Raw genomic sequence first — 17,341 nt, forward strand, 5'->3', positions numbered from 1 at the left:
CAAATTTAGATTTAAGTAATATTGAATACTGATTAACAATATCTAAATATTCTTTTTTCTCAAACTTATCAACCACTTTATAATGCATTTGATTATACCATTTTTTGAACTGTCTATGATTATAGAATATCATGTAATATATTTTTATGTGGATTATCTATGATCATAGTTTTTTTACTGTTATGATATCATGTAACAAAAAATGCGTATAACAAGAAGCTTTTAAAATAAATATAAAATTGTGAAAATCTCCAGAATTCTTAATGAAAATTTACATGTGCACATCCAAACTTCTTTAAAAAATTAACGGAAGGAGGTTTTCTGAATACATTTCTGAAACATTGAAATGTTTTATGTATTGAAAGATACTGTGTTGATTTCATACAATACTGTACAATATAGCTACTAATTTTGTACATAATCATAAATTTTGAGCTGTTTGGTTCAAGCATTTTGTTCAATATTTCATGAATGTTATTGGAGTGATGCTGTGCTTGTTTTAACGAATGATTTTACTGGATGTCCCATAAAAGATTTCTCATTCAATTAACTAATTCACCAATAGAGATCCCTGGCAAAATCAGAAATATAATCTGTTTATTTTGAAAGCCTGAAAAATCTAGTACAAAAATTTTAAAATTAATTATGAATGTTGCCAACATATAATGGCGTACTCTAAAGTTGTTGAACGAAATTCGAGAAAAGAGGCATACCCATTGAAAATTTTCGTGGCAGTTACTTCCCAATTAATTCAGAACGTACAATATTCTCGGCATATAAATGGCGCATACAAGGAATGAAACTTAAAGTTACTTTCTGCAATGTGGCAACAGCAATGTACGTAGATGCTTTTAAGCTTATCTAGTGTTGCAGTATCTTATGATATAATAATGAGCCTCTTAAGAAATGTAAGATCAGATGAGTTTAGACACATATCCACTCCTGAGCCATTAAATATGGGATTTTTCAAAACAACGATTTGGTAAAGTATTCATCAAGGAAGATAAATTACTTGCATACAATGTGTTCAATCCCTATCTTCCATAATTGAAGATGTCTTTATACATTTGCAGTGAGGTGAAAATCCAACGCACCTTTTGATGGAGTTCATTTATCTCAAGAAATTTTTTGGAGCATGTTCTTTGAAGATCTGCAATAGCAGATAGTACAGCATCTGCGCAATTTTAGTCTGTAAATCTGAAACTTCAGCATGAATTTTTCGGAGCATGTTGTTTGAAGATCTGCAATAGCAGATAGTACAACATCTAGGCAATTTTAGTCTGTAAATCAGAAACTTCAGCATGACATTTTTGTGGCTTTCAAAATGAATATATCCTGATTTTATTCATCTACCGATTTCCGTTGCAAATTATTTAATTTCAAAATTAAGTGTAGCAGCCTGTATGCAATAATTTTGTGAATGCTTGACTTACAGGTTTCCATATAAACACCGTCAACTTACTTAACAGCAATTTAGGATGATAGCGTGAGAAAATTTTTTTCCATCGTATTATTACTCACAGTTAAATAGTCTTAAACATGAGTCTAAATCATTTAAAAGGGAAAAAGATATTTGATGTAACAGAGTAGCAAGCATCAGAAAAAAATATCTTTTGTCAAAGATGTTTTAGGTTTAAAGCTAAAGTCATTTACTTGCTTGTAATTTTTTTTTTCCTTTGCAATAAAGATATGTTTTTGTTTTTCAACAACAATATGTTTTTCACATGTTGTTGTTCACATTCATTGGCTTAGCTTCTACGTGTTGATCTCTTGTGATGTCATTAAATGTAGATGATTATCTTGCGATGGTTATACAGAGTTACTAAACTTTGCTATGCGATATTTTTCCAATTTATATAATCGCCAAATTCATTCGGTTTCTGTTTCGAGCACCAAACTCAAATCGGTATTGTCTCATCCTAACAAAACATCAAATTCATTACTCATTTTATTCCAAGCTACTTTTGCCTATTAGTTTCGTTAACTAAGGAAAAAAAACTGTCATATTAACTACTACAGAATTTAAACGATTAGTATCATCTGACTACCCTAGTAGCACAGCCGGTTTCACATTATTTCACCATACTGTGCGATATTATATGATATTAATTAATATTCCACAATATTATACTATGTTATGAATATTAATCCATGTCATACTATATTGTACAGTAATTGTGTGCTACCAGGGTATTAATGAATTGAAGATAAGTTTGTACATCACTAATAAAAAGCGATGGTAAAGCAATTATAGTCGCACTATTTCGTAAAAACATATTCACTTACTCAATAAATATAAAATGCATTACAAGTACAAACCCGAAATTTAGTATTTTCAGAATAGCCTCAAGTTCAGACGCCTCAAATAAAGGATGTGAAATCTTCTTCAAAGGATGTTTTTAAAATATCACCTTCTAAGAAATATCACGCCGGAAATCGAATTGGTTTGTCGGAAGCCCTAAATAAACAAAACGCTAGAAAAAGAGACAGGAACGAAGGTTGACTCACCATATCGACCTCCTGCTTGAGGTCGTTGAGGTCGGGTTTCCCCTTTTTCCCTTTGTTCAACATGATTTTGCCTTTTTTGGTTCGCTCTTCACTCCAAGTACTGTTGGCAGTCACGGCCGCCCGGTAGCTGTCCGAATCGTTCGGCTGCGAAAGGAAAACATCATCAGTATATCATTCGGTTAATCGTTCGGCTGCGAAAGGAAAATATCATCAGTATATCATTCGGTTAAAAGACACTCTCCGCATCGTTTGGCTACGAAAGGAAAACGTCATCAGTTTATCGTTCGGTTAAAAGACATTACAGCCTTTTTTATCAAAAGATTCATTTCTATACGCTGATATTTCAGAAATCAGATAAGGGGAATTTAGAGTAATTGTTTAGTAATTTGAAAGGAATAGTAGCTCAGAAAGAGATGTTAATACCTAGGGCATAATATTTTTTCTCTCTCCGAGTAATAGCACTTTAAGGGTAAATGACGCCTCAGTTGTAATACCATTTTTTCATAAATAAACGAAAAATACACACCAGTAGTTAGCATCCTTAACGCCTAAGATCGCCAATCTATAATCCTTTGTCCCCTCATCACCACACAACTAAAAAGCAAGTCACCATTTTGCTGATAATCATTATAGATATACCTCATCTCTACTCGATTTCTTGTGTTATTGAATGATCAATCTCCGCAGTAGTAACACCCCTTTTAGCATAAAATGCCTAACAACTTTCCACACGATACTGTATGGAATTCAGAATATAAAATAACGTCTTGGAGACATCGTACAATATCTTGCACTAATAGAGATGGCAATTGTGGGTTGTTGCCTATTGATGATCATCTGCTCCAGCATCAACTTCTGTTGTAGTGTAGATTCGCAAATGAAAATGCAGCCAATACAACTTTATCACCATTACTATACCCGAAGAGAGGCAAGAATCGGCTGTCTTCCAGTGATGTTGCATTCCGAGAGATTGGCATTTATTGTTAAGCCAGTTTTTTTTTCATACGATCATGTGGCTTCGTTGACCGTTGCAAGGTTGGTGAGAATAGTAAAAGAATAGTGCACCAAATGTTGCAAGACATCATGTTACTGTAAATACCTCACGAAAGGCAATTCTGGATATCTCTTTTTTGGTGGACCCTTTTACTAAATTTGGTGGAACTCTTAGAAGTATCTCTCAAGACTATCTTTAGATAAAGATCATTTAACAAAAAATGCTGCGATAACCTCGGTGTTAAGTAGTTTTCCTCACTTTTATCTAATTTTACAAATATAGTGATATTTGCAGAATTATTTAACTTCTATGGTTATGATAGCTTGTATTTTACTGATGTGTTTCAAATACTATATAGTTTCCGAAAGAGTATCATTAACACAAGTTCTTCAGTTAAGATCATGGTAATTTTTATTCTTCATAACGCATAGTAATTATCAGCATTAGTGAAGGGATAAAAGTAAAACAGAATTTGATAAATTGCTTCTAACTGTAACATATTTAAAGAATGAACAAATTGTGGACAGTTAATTGAATGAAAGTGAAACTTAAGCAGCTGTAGTTTCATTTCTAATGAAAGTACTTCCAAAATAGAAAAATTTATGTATTCTCAATACTCTCCATTTGAAATACCCCATTGGCAAAAGTTTTATGTAAGTATTAATGCAGACAAATAGATACTTTGGACAAAATGGTAAAAGCTGGACACATTGAAAAAAAGTAACCATTTTCTGGTATGTATTTTTGGCCCTAGCAAAAGGTCATTCGGTGGAAAAGTACAGGCAAAGTGGCCTCCTTTCTTGCAGGGTAGGTCAATATTTGGGCGTTGCCTTCCAGTTTCAATTTCAAGTCGGGCACGCACACGTCCCCACCCAATTACGTCGATACCTGGATCCTTATTTTAGAAAACCAATGACTGGCATTTTTGATCTGAAAATCAATAGCTCCAGGAAGTGTCTCTGGAGCCCTGAGTACCTCTGGAGGAGATGCACAGGTAGAAGGCCTTCAGCAACTCTCCTCTTTTTTGAACTATAATTTAACGAAATTATGCTTGTACTGAAGGGTTAGATTTATTATTTTCCTATTCATAATTCCGTAGGAAATGCATAATAATTCCAAAAAAATCATGTATATTATTGTAGAATTAATATTAAGTTGGGGAAAAAAGAAATCCGTTATTTTTTCGGTGGATGGCTATAGTGATCGATATCTCATGAAGTATCGATCAAACAATTTCAGATTTATGCTTGTTGGAAATGTGATATTTCAGACTAAACAAAATTCTTTTGCTGTTTTTTGTTTGGTCCTTTCAGTTGCGAGTTACAGAATGTTGAGAATGGAAGTCAACAAAGAGAAAATTAGATACATTTTACAGTTTTTCTTTGATAAAGTAGAAAAGGCAAGCCAGGCGGCTGAAATTCTGAATAGTGTTTATAGTCCCCACACTATATCAGCAAATTACGAGCAATTTTGGTTTCGCCCCGATTCCGTTCAGGTAGGCCCGCCGTTGAATTATAAATAATGTCTTAAGTACAGTACTAATGGTACCAGGTAATCTTAAAACTCTGAAGGACATGATGTCAAAAATTGTCAATTTTTTGAGAGTTTGTAGATAAGGAAGAAGGACAGTAATTGACCACTTTGTGGCCAATTACCTCGAAGAGAATGTCAGTTTGACAAATCGGTCAATGCAAGGATGGACAATGCTAAAGATAGCAGTCGGCCACAACAAATCCTGTCGATATTGCTACGTTCAGTGGTGGCGGGGTGGTCGGCTGTACGCAAGAAGAAGCTAGGTCCGTCGTCGGAAATGTCGATAAAATCACAGAAATAAAGTTGACCGGCATGAAAGCAGTCGTTGCATCGACTAGGAGCTAGAGATCGACCATAAAACAATTTTAAACCATTTGCACAAAGTTGGATTCAAAAAGAAGCTTGATGTTTGGGTGCTACACCCATTAACACAAAAAACGTGATGGATCGAATTTCTATCTGCAAAGCTTTGGCCAAACGGAATGAAATCGACCAATAATTGAAACGGATGCTGACGGGGGATAAGAGATGGGTTACACACGACAACATTGTGTGGAAACGCCCCTGGCCAAAGCTCGATGAGCAGCTCAAACGGTGGCCAAACCAGGACTGACGGCCAGGAAGGTTCTGCTATGCATTTGGTGGAACTGAAAAGGAATAATTTATTAGGAGTTGCTTCCAGATGGCCAAGGGCTAAATTCGGGTCTCTACTGGCAATAACTGGATCGTTTAAAGCTAGCGATTGGCCAGAATTGGCCAACAGGGGAGGTGTTGTGTTCCATCAGGACAACGCGAGGCCATATTCATCTATAGTGACTCGCCAGAAACCCCGAGAGCTTAGTTGGGAAGTTTTGATGTATCCGCCATATAGTTTAGACATGGTACCAAGCGACTACCATATTTTTCTTGCATTGTAAAACATTCTTAGTGATAAGAAATTGGCCTCAAGAGAAGATTTTAAAAATCGATTACTAGAGTGTTTCGCCAATAAGGACCAAAACTTCTATGAGAGAGGTATTATAAAGCTATCTTTAAAATGGAAACAAATTATAGAAGAAAACATTGCATGTTTCACCAGAATTGCTAATCCGAAATATGTTAAATAAAGTCTTGAAGTTCACGTAAAAACAATGGATTTCTTTTTCCCTAACATAATATGTTTCTATGCAGAGTTTTGTAGAAAAGGTCCTATACTTTTAGGATATCCTGCATTATGAGATGATTTGTTTTAATATACCACTAAACAATTTTGTAGTGAATCTTCTATAAGAAACTATGCATATGTTGGGTGACTAGAATTAGTGCGTCTCTATTTAGAGATTTGTAAAGAATATAATTTTCTCTAAAAGTTGTATATATGCCAATTGGTTAGGGCTGATATTCTTGAATCTGAGAATTCGAATGGAATAAAAAAAGTTTTTTAATTTAATGTATGTATGGCGATTCCTAAAATAAACATAATAAAATAATTGTCAAATACAATCATGTCATGCAATCACAGTTGTAATCTCTTAATTATATAAGAAAATGTTTGCTTGTCTATGTGTTGGCCTTCTGCAAGATCATAAATCAGAATAATTTCTTATGAAGGTGAAATGAAGTTCACTACTGTAGTACCTTTGCCTTTTGTGAGGAAAATAGAATAACGTTTACTATAACATGTTTTTATGGGTATTTAAATGAAAAATATAATACAGATCACGTTTCGAACTGTAAGATTAGAGAAATTGCTTGGCAAATTTGAAAGTTTAAAATGACGTTGACTGCTACTTTACGAATTAACACATAGTTGGCACTCTTGTGTTAACTCGTACGCGCGTTTTGTTTCACAAAAATGAACGCAAAAAGAGTGGAATTGTGCTGCTTATTCAGATAAATGCTACTCACTTCAGGAGCAATTCTTCATTTAGGTGACAACGCTCTTCTAAGATCCCGATCGCTCATTCAGTCAACCTGGAAAGAAAACGCTCTTTCAAAACCCACATCTCAACTTGCTATTCTAACATCATATCACTGCGACTGTGCTTGGCGGGGAAATCTAATTGCATCTACATTTTATAGCCATTGCTACTATTCTACAAGTGCCATAAGCGATTGCAAATATTCTGTAAGTATTTAAGAGCCTATGCCAGATTGCATTGTTCTACCATTACTTTCTATATCTGAAAAGTATTTTAAGTTTACAATCATTGAAAGATTTCTGACAGTAACTTTTCTAAGCTTGGTAGTAAATTCTAATATTATGATTCATTATTCCTTGATAATTAAATTTTAATGTTTTCTCTAGCATTCTATGGTTTAATAACTTTTGTCTAAGATAAATGACAGTATTAACGCTACATTATACTTTACCATTTATAGACGATATAACTTCTAAATTATACAGTAATACTAAATATTCTAAGCGAACAATCATTTTTAGTTCTATGTGAAAGCTTGTATCCTTCTCTGTAATGTTCATCTTAAGGACTTCTAATAAATAATATTTGAGTTATGCAACTATGAACATTCTGCGTATAAAAACTTAGTTTCAAAATAATCCAGCTTCTTCCTAAATATATTTTGAAAGAATTTTAAAAACAGTAGTTAGTTGTTTAAAGTAGTATAGTTAGTTGTTGTTTTATAGTATATTGTATAATATTATGCAATATCATATAATATTATGTAATATCACCTAATATTATGCAATATTGTATAATATTGTGCTATATTGCACAATATTACAATTGTTAAATATCATTGCGCAATACTGTATAACATAACATTTCGCAATATCATATAAGATTGTACAATATCGTATGATAATTTTCAACATCATTATAATATTGTAGAATACCGTATGATAAGTTGCAAAATCATTATAATATTGCACAATATCGTATGATAATTTGCAACATCATTATAATATTGTACAATATCATATGATAATTTGCAACATAATTTTAATATTGTACAGTATCCTATGATAATTTGCAACATCATTATAATATTGTACAATCTCATATAATATTGCATAATATCAAACAATATTTATTGTACATTGTCGGCATTTTGATCGATCTGGACTGGGAAACACTATTAATTTTTAAAAAGAATGGAGTTCAAATGAAATTTTTAGGTCAGAGATTTCATTTCAGGATTATTTGTAAATACCTTTAAAATTATTTATTGAATAGCTGGACAGCTCTATATTATTCCCACGTTTTATGTGAAATATTTGAAAGTTCTAATTTCCCATTAGACGGTTTACAGGTGATGCTATTATCTGCATGAGAATGCCTTTTAGATTATGAAGAGCTTTAAATTATTAACGGATATCTCATAACTTCTGAATTTCCTCGGCAATTATTTAATTTTTTAAGAATCAAAATAATAGCTAACTTTACTACACAAGACAGTGAAAGAGAGATTCATACCTAATACATTAAAAATAAATATATTTATTTCTTTAATGGAAATTTTTGAAAGTATGCGGGTATTTATATCAATTTATTGTTATGTCATTTTATTTGAATTCTCTTGAATTCTATGCCATAGTAGTTTTCGTGATACTGAAATGGATCGTAATCATTTCTAGTTCCTTTTCGGAAATAAAAGAAAAATATTTTTCCCAATGAAAACGTTTTCTAAGTTTAAACGATTGAATGCTCACATTTACCAGCCAACTGATATTCTGCAATTGAGAACAGGAGGTAATGGACAAAGTTTTATAACTGGAGCATGACCTGTTTCTTAGTATCGATTCGCGGAAGTACAGAAAAGCTATTACATTTTATAATTACTGATGATCCATTTCATATTCTCATCAATTTCTAGTTTCATGTCATCATCAAATGCTTTATTAGTTTGGACATTGTCCGATAGTGTCATTACTTCACAATCTTTGTCAGTGGTTGATATGTTTAAAAAAAAAAAATTAGATTTTTTCGAATTTGAACGTAAGTATATATAATATAAAAAAAGGACTGCAAATTTATCTAAATTTGAATTTTTAAAAAACTACTATACTAAAAAGTCCCAAGAATACAGACGACAAAGGAGGAAATTTGTTAATTAAAATTGTTTTTTTTTTAAAAACGTGTGACAGATTTAAGAATTTTTGAACTATATAGAGATTAGTTACAATTCAAATTCTGAATACTTGATAGATGTAAATATTTATACTTATAAATTAAAATAAGTTGTTGCTTTACCTTAAAAATAATCTAGCGCTGTGAAAATACACGCGCTACCGTCAAACACCGAAATACCCGTGTACTCTGCAGATTAACTTTGTTCCTTTTAAGTGCAGAATCATTTACAGAAAAGGAGTTTTACCTAACTTTACCTAGTTAATTTAGTTAGTGTTTCACCATTTTCATTTTCCCTCTTTGCAAGGAATAACTAAACCTTCACTTTCAGTAATAAATTATATATAAATTTATGGAAAAAAAAGTATGACATATTTTTTAAATTGGCTGTGCATTGCGTTCTATATTTGAACACTAATTTAAGCTTACACAAATATTGCTGTTTTTTCAAGCAAATATCTTCACTCTAACGTGTTCCTAGTAAATAATACCCAATGCAATTTGAGAAATGAAACTATTTCCCGCTCACTAAAAAATTGGAGTAGTTTATCTGCAGATTTACTTAGATACTATGTATATTACCCTATTTTCTCACTTTAACTTTCATATATGCATAAAATTTGTATTAAAGGAAGATAGAAATTTGAGAGGAAAAAGGCAGAATATAATAATAATAATAATAATAATAATAATGTAGGCAGAATGTATATGTGTATAGGCAGAATATAATATTATGAATCACAAGAGCTTATTAGAAATTCATGTATATAGAATTTTAATGAAGTGTAATCCCAGAGGTACTGTATTCTTTTCCAAAATCGTATTATACTGTAAAGGAATTCATAATTATATAGTCAATTAGGAAAACAAATCAAAACTTAAGACATTCATTCATTGGAAAATAGGAAATATCTCAGTTGCTAAGTAGTCACCGGTTTTTTACACATCAACTAATTACGAAGAAACCAGAAATGTCGGATATTTTGAATGCGATTTTGGATAACTTAATAAAATTCTAACTTTGGGAGGTATTATTTTTATATAAGTTCGAATTTAATAAAATTGATTAATATTGGATGTCTGATAAATTACTGTTTCACTTTTACAAGTTTTGATTCTAATGTGCGCGAATTAAATTCAGAAAATGCCTATTAAAACATCAAGGATATTCATGTTTATTTTAAGAAAAAAACATTTTCTATACTTCTTTAGTGCCTTAATAAGAAAACAATGGGAACATTGGATAATTACTTTAAATATAATGTTGTCTGAATTACCAAATTAGTTTAATTCTATTTGGCTATACTGAATGTTGAATGATGCACTATTAGATTTGGTGATTGATTGAAATAATATTGGAAAAAATTCTAATTTAGTAATATGGACACTTTGATCACTACTACTCTGAAATGATTTCTGGATATGGGGAAAATGTTAGATGCTTTATCAATTTTGGGAATTATTAATTATTGCTGTTTATATACTTTTAGATGTTATATAAATTATTGTAACGGTAATCTTAGTTCATAAAGAACTTTAAAAATTATTACTGTAGTACCGCAGAAAATATTATTAGATATGGTAATCATATTTTGGTATAAAACTTGTGCTGAAACACTATTTCAGTGATATTTAACGTACTTTAACTTGAATAACAATTACTCTAGAAAACTCTAAAAATCGGATAGAAATTGTTTACCTTATAGAGGTTATCTATATGGTATAACTGGCAGGTACTATGATGGTATGAAACTAGATTCTTGAAACCAAATATTTTTGAAATGTTAAAAGCAATATTAATCTTAGGGACCCTATTTTGGTATACTATTGGATAATAGAAAAGCTGTTACTTGGGATTAAAGATTTCCTGTAGTAATTGGTTTTTAATGTAACAATGCAAAAAGCTACTCTTTTGGATTAACGATTTTCTGTAGTAATTACTTATTTTGTAATGTTGGAAAAACTATATACTTTAATAATTGCTTCTCATGAAATGTTCAAAGTTCTATATTAATTACTGATAGCTACTATTTTAGTGTTCTTTTATGTTAGAAAAACTATATAACTGGAGATATTGAACTAATAGTTTGACTACTGTTTTCCATAACTGTTAATCATAATATTTATGATTTTGGGGTACTGCATATATTGAAAAGTATATTACTATATATATCTACTATGCTAGATTAACTGTGGCATTTAAAACATAGGTAATATAGAACGCACCATTGTGATCGGTGATTACAATACTGGTAACAATAGATACAGCATTAAATTTGATAAAAATTACTTTGATAACGTTGGTAATTGCTACTTGAGTATCAATGGATATACTATAACATTTGCAATTACCATTTAGGTAATATAGGATACACTGTTAACTGCAACTTTAACCTTGGATACACTGTTATTTTCGGTGGCTTCTACCTAAGCACCATGGATACATTATTTATTGGTATATTTCTTAATTATTACTTATGTAACATTGGATGAACTAATTTTTATAACTAGTACCTGCCGAAAACGTTACTATTTTTGTAATGTTGGCTAAACCACTATTCTCGTTTCAATGTTTCAGATTAAGACTTGCGAAATACATGCAGCAAATACTTACAAAATGACGCCGAAAATATTGCGTGGTAATAAATAAATATTTCATCACTAATAGATCGATCGATTTAGTAATTATGCCCTGGGAAATTTTCGCCAACTTGAAATGGAAGGCACATCTATCAGAAAAAGCAAATACTCGTGTGACGTGCGAAAGTAAATCGAATGGCCTAAAAGGGACATCGCGTGATACTTCTACCAAGAAAGGTTCGACCCATCTATCTTGTGGGTTTATCGATCGGGTAAGATATAATATCGGGAAACGCCTCGAAAAATTATGTCATATTTTCTTGCAAAAACCTCTTAACAAAAAAAAAAAAAAAAAAAAAAATCCCATCTGCCTGATTCGTCCCATATTTCTCGTCTTTAGCGTTATTTTAATACTTACGATAAAGCCTCCAATTTCCGTTTTAGTCGCCAAAGTTATATATTGAATTTTTTTTTTGCTCGCCAAATGTCACAAGCTAAGAAGATCAATGGATTTTTTTTAGGATAAAAATTTATTCGTTGTGAGAAAAAATACGAATACATCTACATTTCTTTTCCTAGAAGTTGAAGTAATACCTTTTTTATGGATAAAATAAGCTTCATGTTGCCTCCAAGTAATATATGCGCTCACATTTTATGTTAAAAAAAACAAAAACAGGTTTACGGATAAGTTATTTTATTCTCTGTCGGGATGAAATAGAAAGTTAGAACTAAATATAAAAAATAGCAATAAAAGAGGATTACTTAAAGTAGATGAAAGGTTAATTTTTGGCGAAAATATCGAAAATGTTTTTATTCGAGCTTAATCTCTGAACAGTGTTTTTATAAGACCACTTGGATTTTATTTCTATGGTAATTAATTGAGAAATTACATTGCCTTTTTTTGTGTTTTCATATCTTATGTTTAATTTTATATTTACATGTTTAAATGCTATATTCTCAAAGTCTAAATTTTCGTAACATTACGAAAAATTTCATTCATTCAAATCTAAAGCACATTTTTTTTTTCAAATTTCATACAATAATTTTGCTGATATGTTTTGAAGTTCCTGATGCATAGAACAAGCAATCCATTCTTTAAAAATGATTTTACAGTTGCTCCAGTGCTTTTATGATGTGAAAAAAACTAAAAACTTCATGTTATTTAAGTGGGACCAAATATAAAGACTGGATTGAAATACAGTATATTTCTTTGTCCAGGAACTAAGTAATATATGTCGCAAGTTACCCGAGATATTTTGAATAAATCATTTGAAACACTCGCAATATCATTTGATCACTTCTGAATTAGAATACTTTTGCTTTGTACCCTTCTCTCTACAAAAAAAATGTTTTTTTCTCAATATTTTTTAATACTTTTGTCTTTTAAAAATGTACTCTTTTTATTTCAGAAGCGCTTCTGAGTAAAATTCAAAAAGGCAAGATTTTTCAAAAAAATCATTCCGCAAAACAAGCCTTTCTACAAAAGAACTCAAGGTCTCAAACGAAAAAAGATAATCTTTATAGAGGACACATTGCCATAGAAATAATTAAAAGAGACTGATGCACTGAAAAAATATACAACACAGAAATAATAGAATGCAGATTTGCAATTACATAATACAACTGTTTAAATGATACCATTAAAATCGTAAGCAGATAATAGACAGGGTGATAGGAATAGGGGCAGACTTAAGAAGAATTAAATGTTTTCAAACAGACTTAAGAAGAACTAAGTGTTTAAAAGTATTTGAAGTGTACTCTTCGTTTGTACATTTCTTTTGTTTGATTATTGTAAATTTTTATTCTGCTAAACCTGTTTTATATATGTTCCAATATTCTTTTCTTGCTCTCAATTCTCCGACAAGAAGCCCCTCCCCCCCTCTTTCATTCTGTAACGCCTCTTACTCTTTACGTTTCCAATCCCACGTTCTGCACCAAAAATTTGTTTTTGTAAGCATTACTTATCCTTAACATAAGTGCCATCATTTTTGAAACCTTCCGTCCCATTTATAAATAAGACTTTGAACGATCTTTATTTATTTAAGGAAAGAGTTTGTTTGCTACCTCACTATATTATGCTATTAAAAATTTAGATTTTTATTCTATCAAGAAGGTAATATAAATCATTTTACAATATGAATAGTTTTTTAAAAATTTATATATTATAAATTTATTCGAATAAAGAATGAATGCTGTCTATTTAATGAAATATAATCGGGAAGAAAGCAGAAACGCACGTTTCGGGCAAAAAAAAAAAATTCTAGCAAAAAGTAAAATTTAGATCCCTGTAGATGATTTGTACCTTCGGTGAAAATGATAATATTCAGTTTTATTAAATGTTTCTGAGATAGTTGTAGAATATTGAAAAGAGGATTTAATTTTTGTATCAATTATATAAAATTTGTTTATCTTTGGAATTTAGTTTTTTGGAATGTTTACTATTCAATTTCTGTAATAATTCAAACTTTTCTCTGCCCCTTCTCCTTTGAATTTCTCTCTAAATTAATGTTGAAATGTCATCTATCATTCGAATTTATTTTGATTAATTCTAAATTAAAACTAACAACTATCTTTATTTTTGAATTCCTTTTGAAAAGAAATTATTTTTTTTTGAATTGCTAATTAACTAGTCTTGGTTCGTACGGAATTACTTTTTTTGAAGTATATTCATCCATTCTAGGATTTTACGATTGTAAAATATAATCAAATAAAAACAAGAATAACTTTCTTACCTTTTGTAAAGCAAGTTTTGAATAATTTAATTGTGAATTTTATCGCTCATTTTGAAATTTTATAGTGCAATTATTAGTTTGTAAGGTTGTATATGCTGTTTGTTTAGTAAACGTTTTCTTTATTCATTGAAACTTTTATACTTTGAAATGAAATTATTTTCTATTCTGACATTTATTATTTTATTTGTTAAACTTAATTGCTGCTTACTGATTAAGTTTGCATTATGTATTAATGAACAAAGGAATTCGAAATTAAAAAAAAAACTAAGCATGGAAATATTTCTATATTTTCTTATGAAATTTAAAAAAATAAATTATCTCCAATATGAAGACGATTTTTGAAATGTGATTTTCGTTTTCAATTTTGAAGCTTATTCGATTGATTTTTATTGAATTTTACATTTGATATAATGACTATGTTTTTATTTTTTTATTCAGTTAGTAATAAATTTATGAGGATACATAAATTTATTACTAATTGAAAACTCTCAGACTTTCAAAAACTAGATTAATTAAACTGATGTAGCTATTAATTTTTTTAAACTCAGCTTTTAATAAATTTGCAGGAATAAATGACGGAATCTGAAAAGTTGGATGAAAAATGATTTAATGATTAATTTGGATTTTTTAATTAATCGATAAATTTAGAAGAATAAATGGCGGAATCTGGAAAGTTAGATGAAAAATGATGTAATGATTAATTTGGTTTATTTAATTAATTGATAAATTTAGAAGAATAAATGGCGGAACCTGAAAAGTTAGATGAAAAATGATGTAATGATTAATTTGGTTGATTTAATTAATTGATGAATTTTAGAAGAATAAATCTTTCAGAAAATTTGAGGTAAATGAACGAGGAGAAAATTTAACAAATAAAGTTGATCAGTTATTATAAAAAGATTTAGGAAAGCACAGTTTTCGCAAAATAATCTATACGTGCCAAATATGGTCTCTGACTTTATCGACATATCCGTTAGAGCGCTGAATTAATTTGAACGTATTCGTATCTATAATGTGTGACTTTTATAATTAAATCTGTAATATGCATAATATTAATAGTTTAATTTAGTAAAATAATAATATATGTATGAAATAACTAATTATTATCTAACTAACCGATACCCAATTATATGCAAATGCAGGAAATGCAGCAAAACTTTAATTAGTGTGAATTCAAAACGAGTGCATTTCCAATGCCCTAAAGGACTCTACGGTAATCCATTAAGATTGCAAATATTTGTTAGGAGGAAATATTCAATGATTGTAATCATAATATTAAATAAATAGTAATAAAACTAAACTGATAACTTTGTAAAAGTTCAAATATATGAAATTTTTCAAGTTTTTAAAAAATAATTGTAATTAAACCGAGATTTGCAAATTTATATATCTGTTTTTGTGCATATCGGCTAAAGTCCCGAAAATTAAATTTTACAAATCCAAACGAAACAAGAACATATTGTAGCATTCCACAATATTTAAAGTTTCTTTATATTAAGGTTATATAAGGTTATATTAAAGTTTTTTTATATTAAAGTTCTTTATATTATTGTTTTATAAATATTTGAAAAACTGTTCAGTTCATTATTATCACTAGCAAAATGGAATCTACTTTATTGTATACAATATACAACGATAAAATCATTGTTAAAAGATTCCGATTCAAGATATTAATAAATATCAGACTTCCTCAGTCTTGAAAACACATTCTTTTGGTATTCTATGTCTGCTTGTTTAAATGTAATGATTCAAAACGCTTCAAGCCATGAGCATGAAATTTAGTATACGGTCTTTATAGAGTTCTATTAAAATTTGGAATCTATGTATGGTAAATCTATCTATTCTTCCTTCTATACTGATGCGAATACATATAAATTTCAAAGCCAAATAATAAGATGAATCAAATGAAGCATATTAATTTACATTTGGAATTGTAATCTCCATCAGAATTTGCACTTTATTCATTAAAGAATGGATCTGAGAAACGGAACGCTGGAATTCATAACCGCAATGACATAGATAACTGAAATTTGGTACATCAACAATATTACAGATTTTACTTCAAATTTTGGATCCATTTGTTGGGGAGGAGGCATCTAAATCTATAACTCTTTACTGCTTTACAAAACACGGAATTTGAATATTTCCTTGGTTACTTGTCTATAGATCACGAAGTGCAGTTTGAGTTGTTCTGAAATATGCAATTCATTAGTAGTACAATATGTGTTTCCCAATTTCTTTAAGTTTATGGAAGGCAAGCTATTGTATAGTAGAAAATATTCTTATTCAACAAGTGGTTAATTATTTCCTGCGGAAGTACTAAGTAGAGAACTTCAGAAAGAACGAGAAAACAAAAGGACCTAACACGTTTATAGCATAGAAACTCAAATTATGTGGGCAGACGATATAAATTAGATTATTGTTATTTCTTCTTAGCAGGTAGAAGTAAGTTTTGTCTACATAAGTTTATTTATTTTACCAAGAAAGGTTTATCCTTGGATGCGGAAAAAGGTTAATGAATAACAGGAAGCAAATTTTGCCAAAAAAAAAGCATTTTCTTTTATATAAATAAGATAATTTGTATTTAATTTTGTGTCATATTTGTTCAAATAAAGTTATTTAATCGTCAAAGAATTACATATTGTTGCCAAATACTCTATGAAGCTATGCATTTTGTTATTGTTTTCTCGTATATGAAATACAAAGTATTGTATTCATCAAAAAATTCGAACAAGAGATTTTGACGAGTCTCCTCATTTTAGACCTTCAGGAATTCCCCTTTTTCGCCTTATTCCGTCTGTTTGAGAAAAAGATAGTTTAAAAAAGATTCGAGTAGCTAACAATATAGATTCGATAGTTTAAAAAGATATATAGATTGGATAGTTTAAAAAAGAACAGATAAAAACGCCTAGACACCCTTTGGA

The 17,341-nt window shown here is 30.0% G+C and overlaps 1 protein-coding gene across 3 annotated transcripts in view; it reads right to left on the minus strand.

The window, feature by feature from the left end:
• Positions 1-17,341, minus strand: part of LOC129957470 (sodium/potassium-transporting ATPase subunit alpha-like) — a 173,154-nt gene that overhangs the window by 62,739 nt on the left and 93,074 nt on the right. For all 3 annotated transcript variants that reach the window (XM_056069789.1, XM_056069790.1, XM_056069791.1), the window contains exons 2-3: positions 6,923-6,988; positions 2,509-2,652 (exon numbers count right to left, since the gene is read on the minus strand). In XM_056069789.1, coding sequence (XP_055925764.1) covers positions 2,509-2,571 — 63 coding nt within the window. In that variant the 5' untranslated portion in view covers positions 2,572-2,652; positions 6,923-6,988. The remainder of the gene's footprint in view (positions 1-2,508; positions 2,653-6,922; positions 6,989-17,341) is intronic.

This window comes from Argiope bruennichi, chromosome 11, assembly GCF_947563725.1.
Source record: "Argiope bruennichi chromosome 11, qqArgBrue1.1, whole genome shotgun sequence".
NCBI classification, from domain to species: domain Eukaryota; kingdom Metazoa; phylum Arthropoda; class Arachnida; order Araneae; family Araneidae; genus Argiope; species Argiope bruennichi.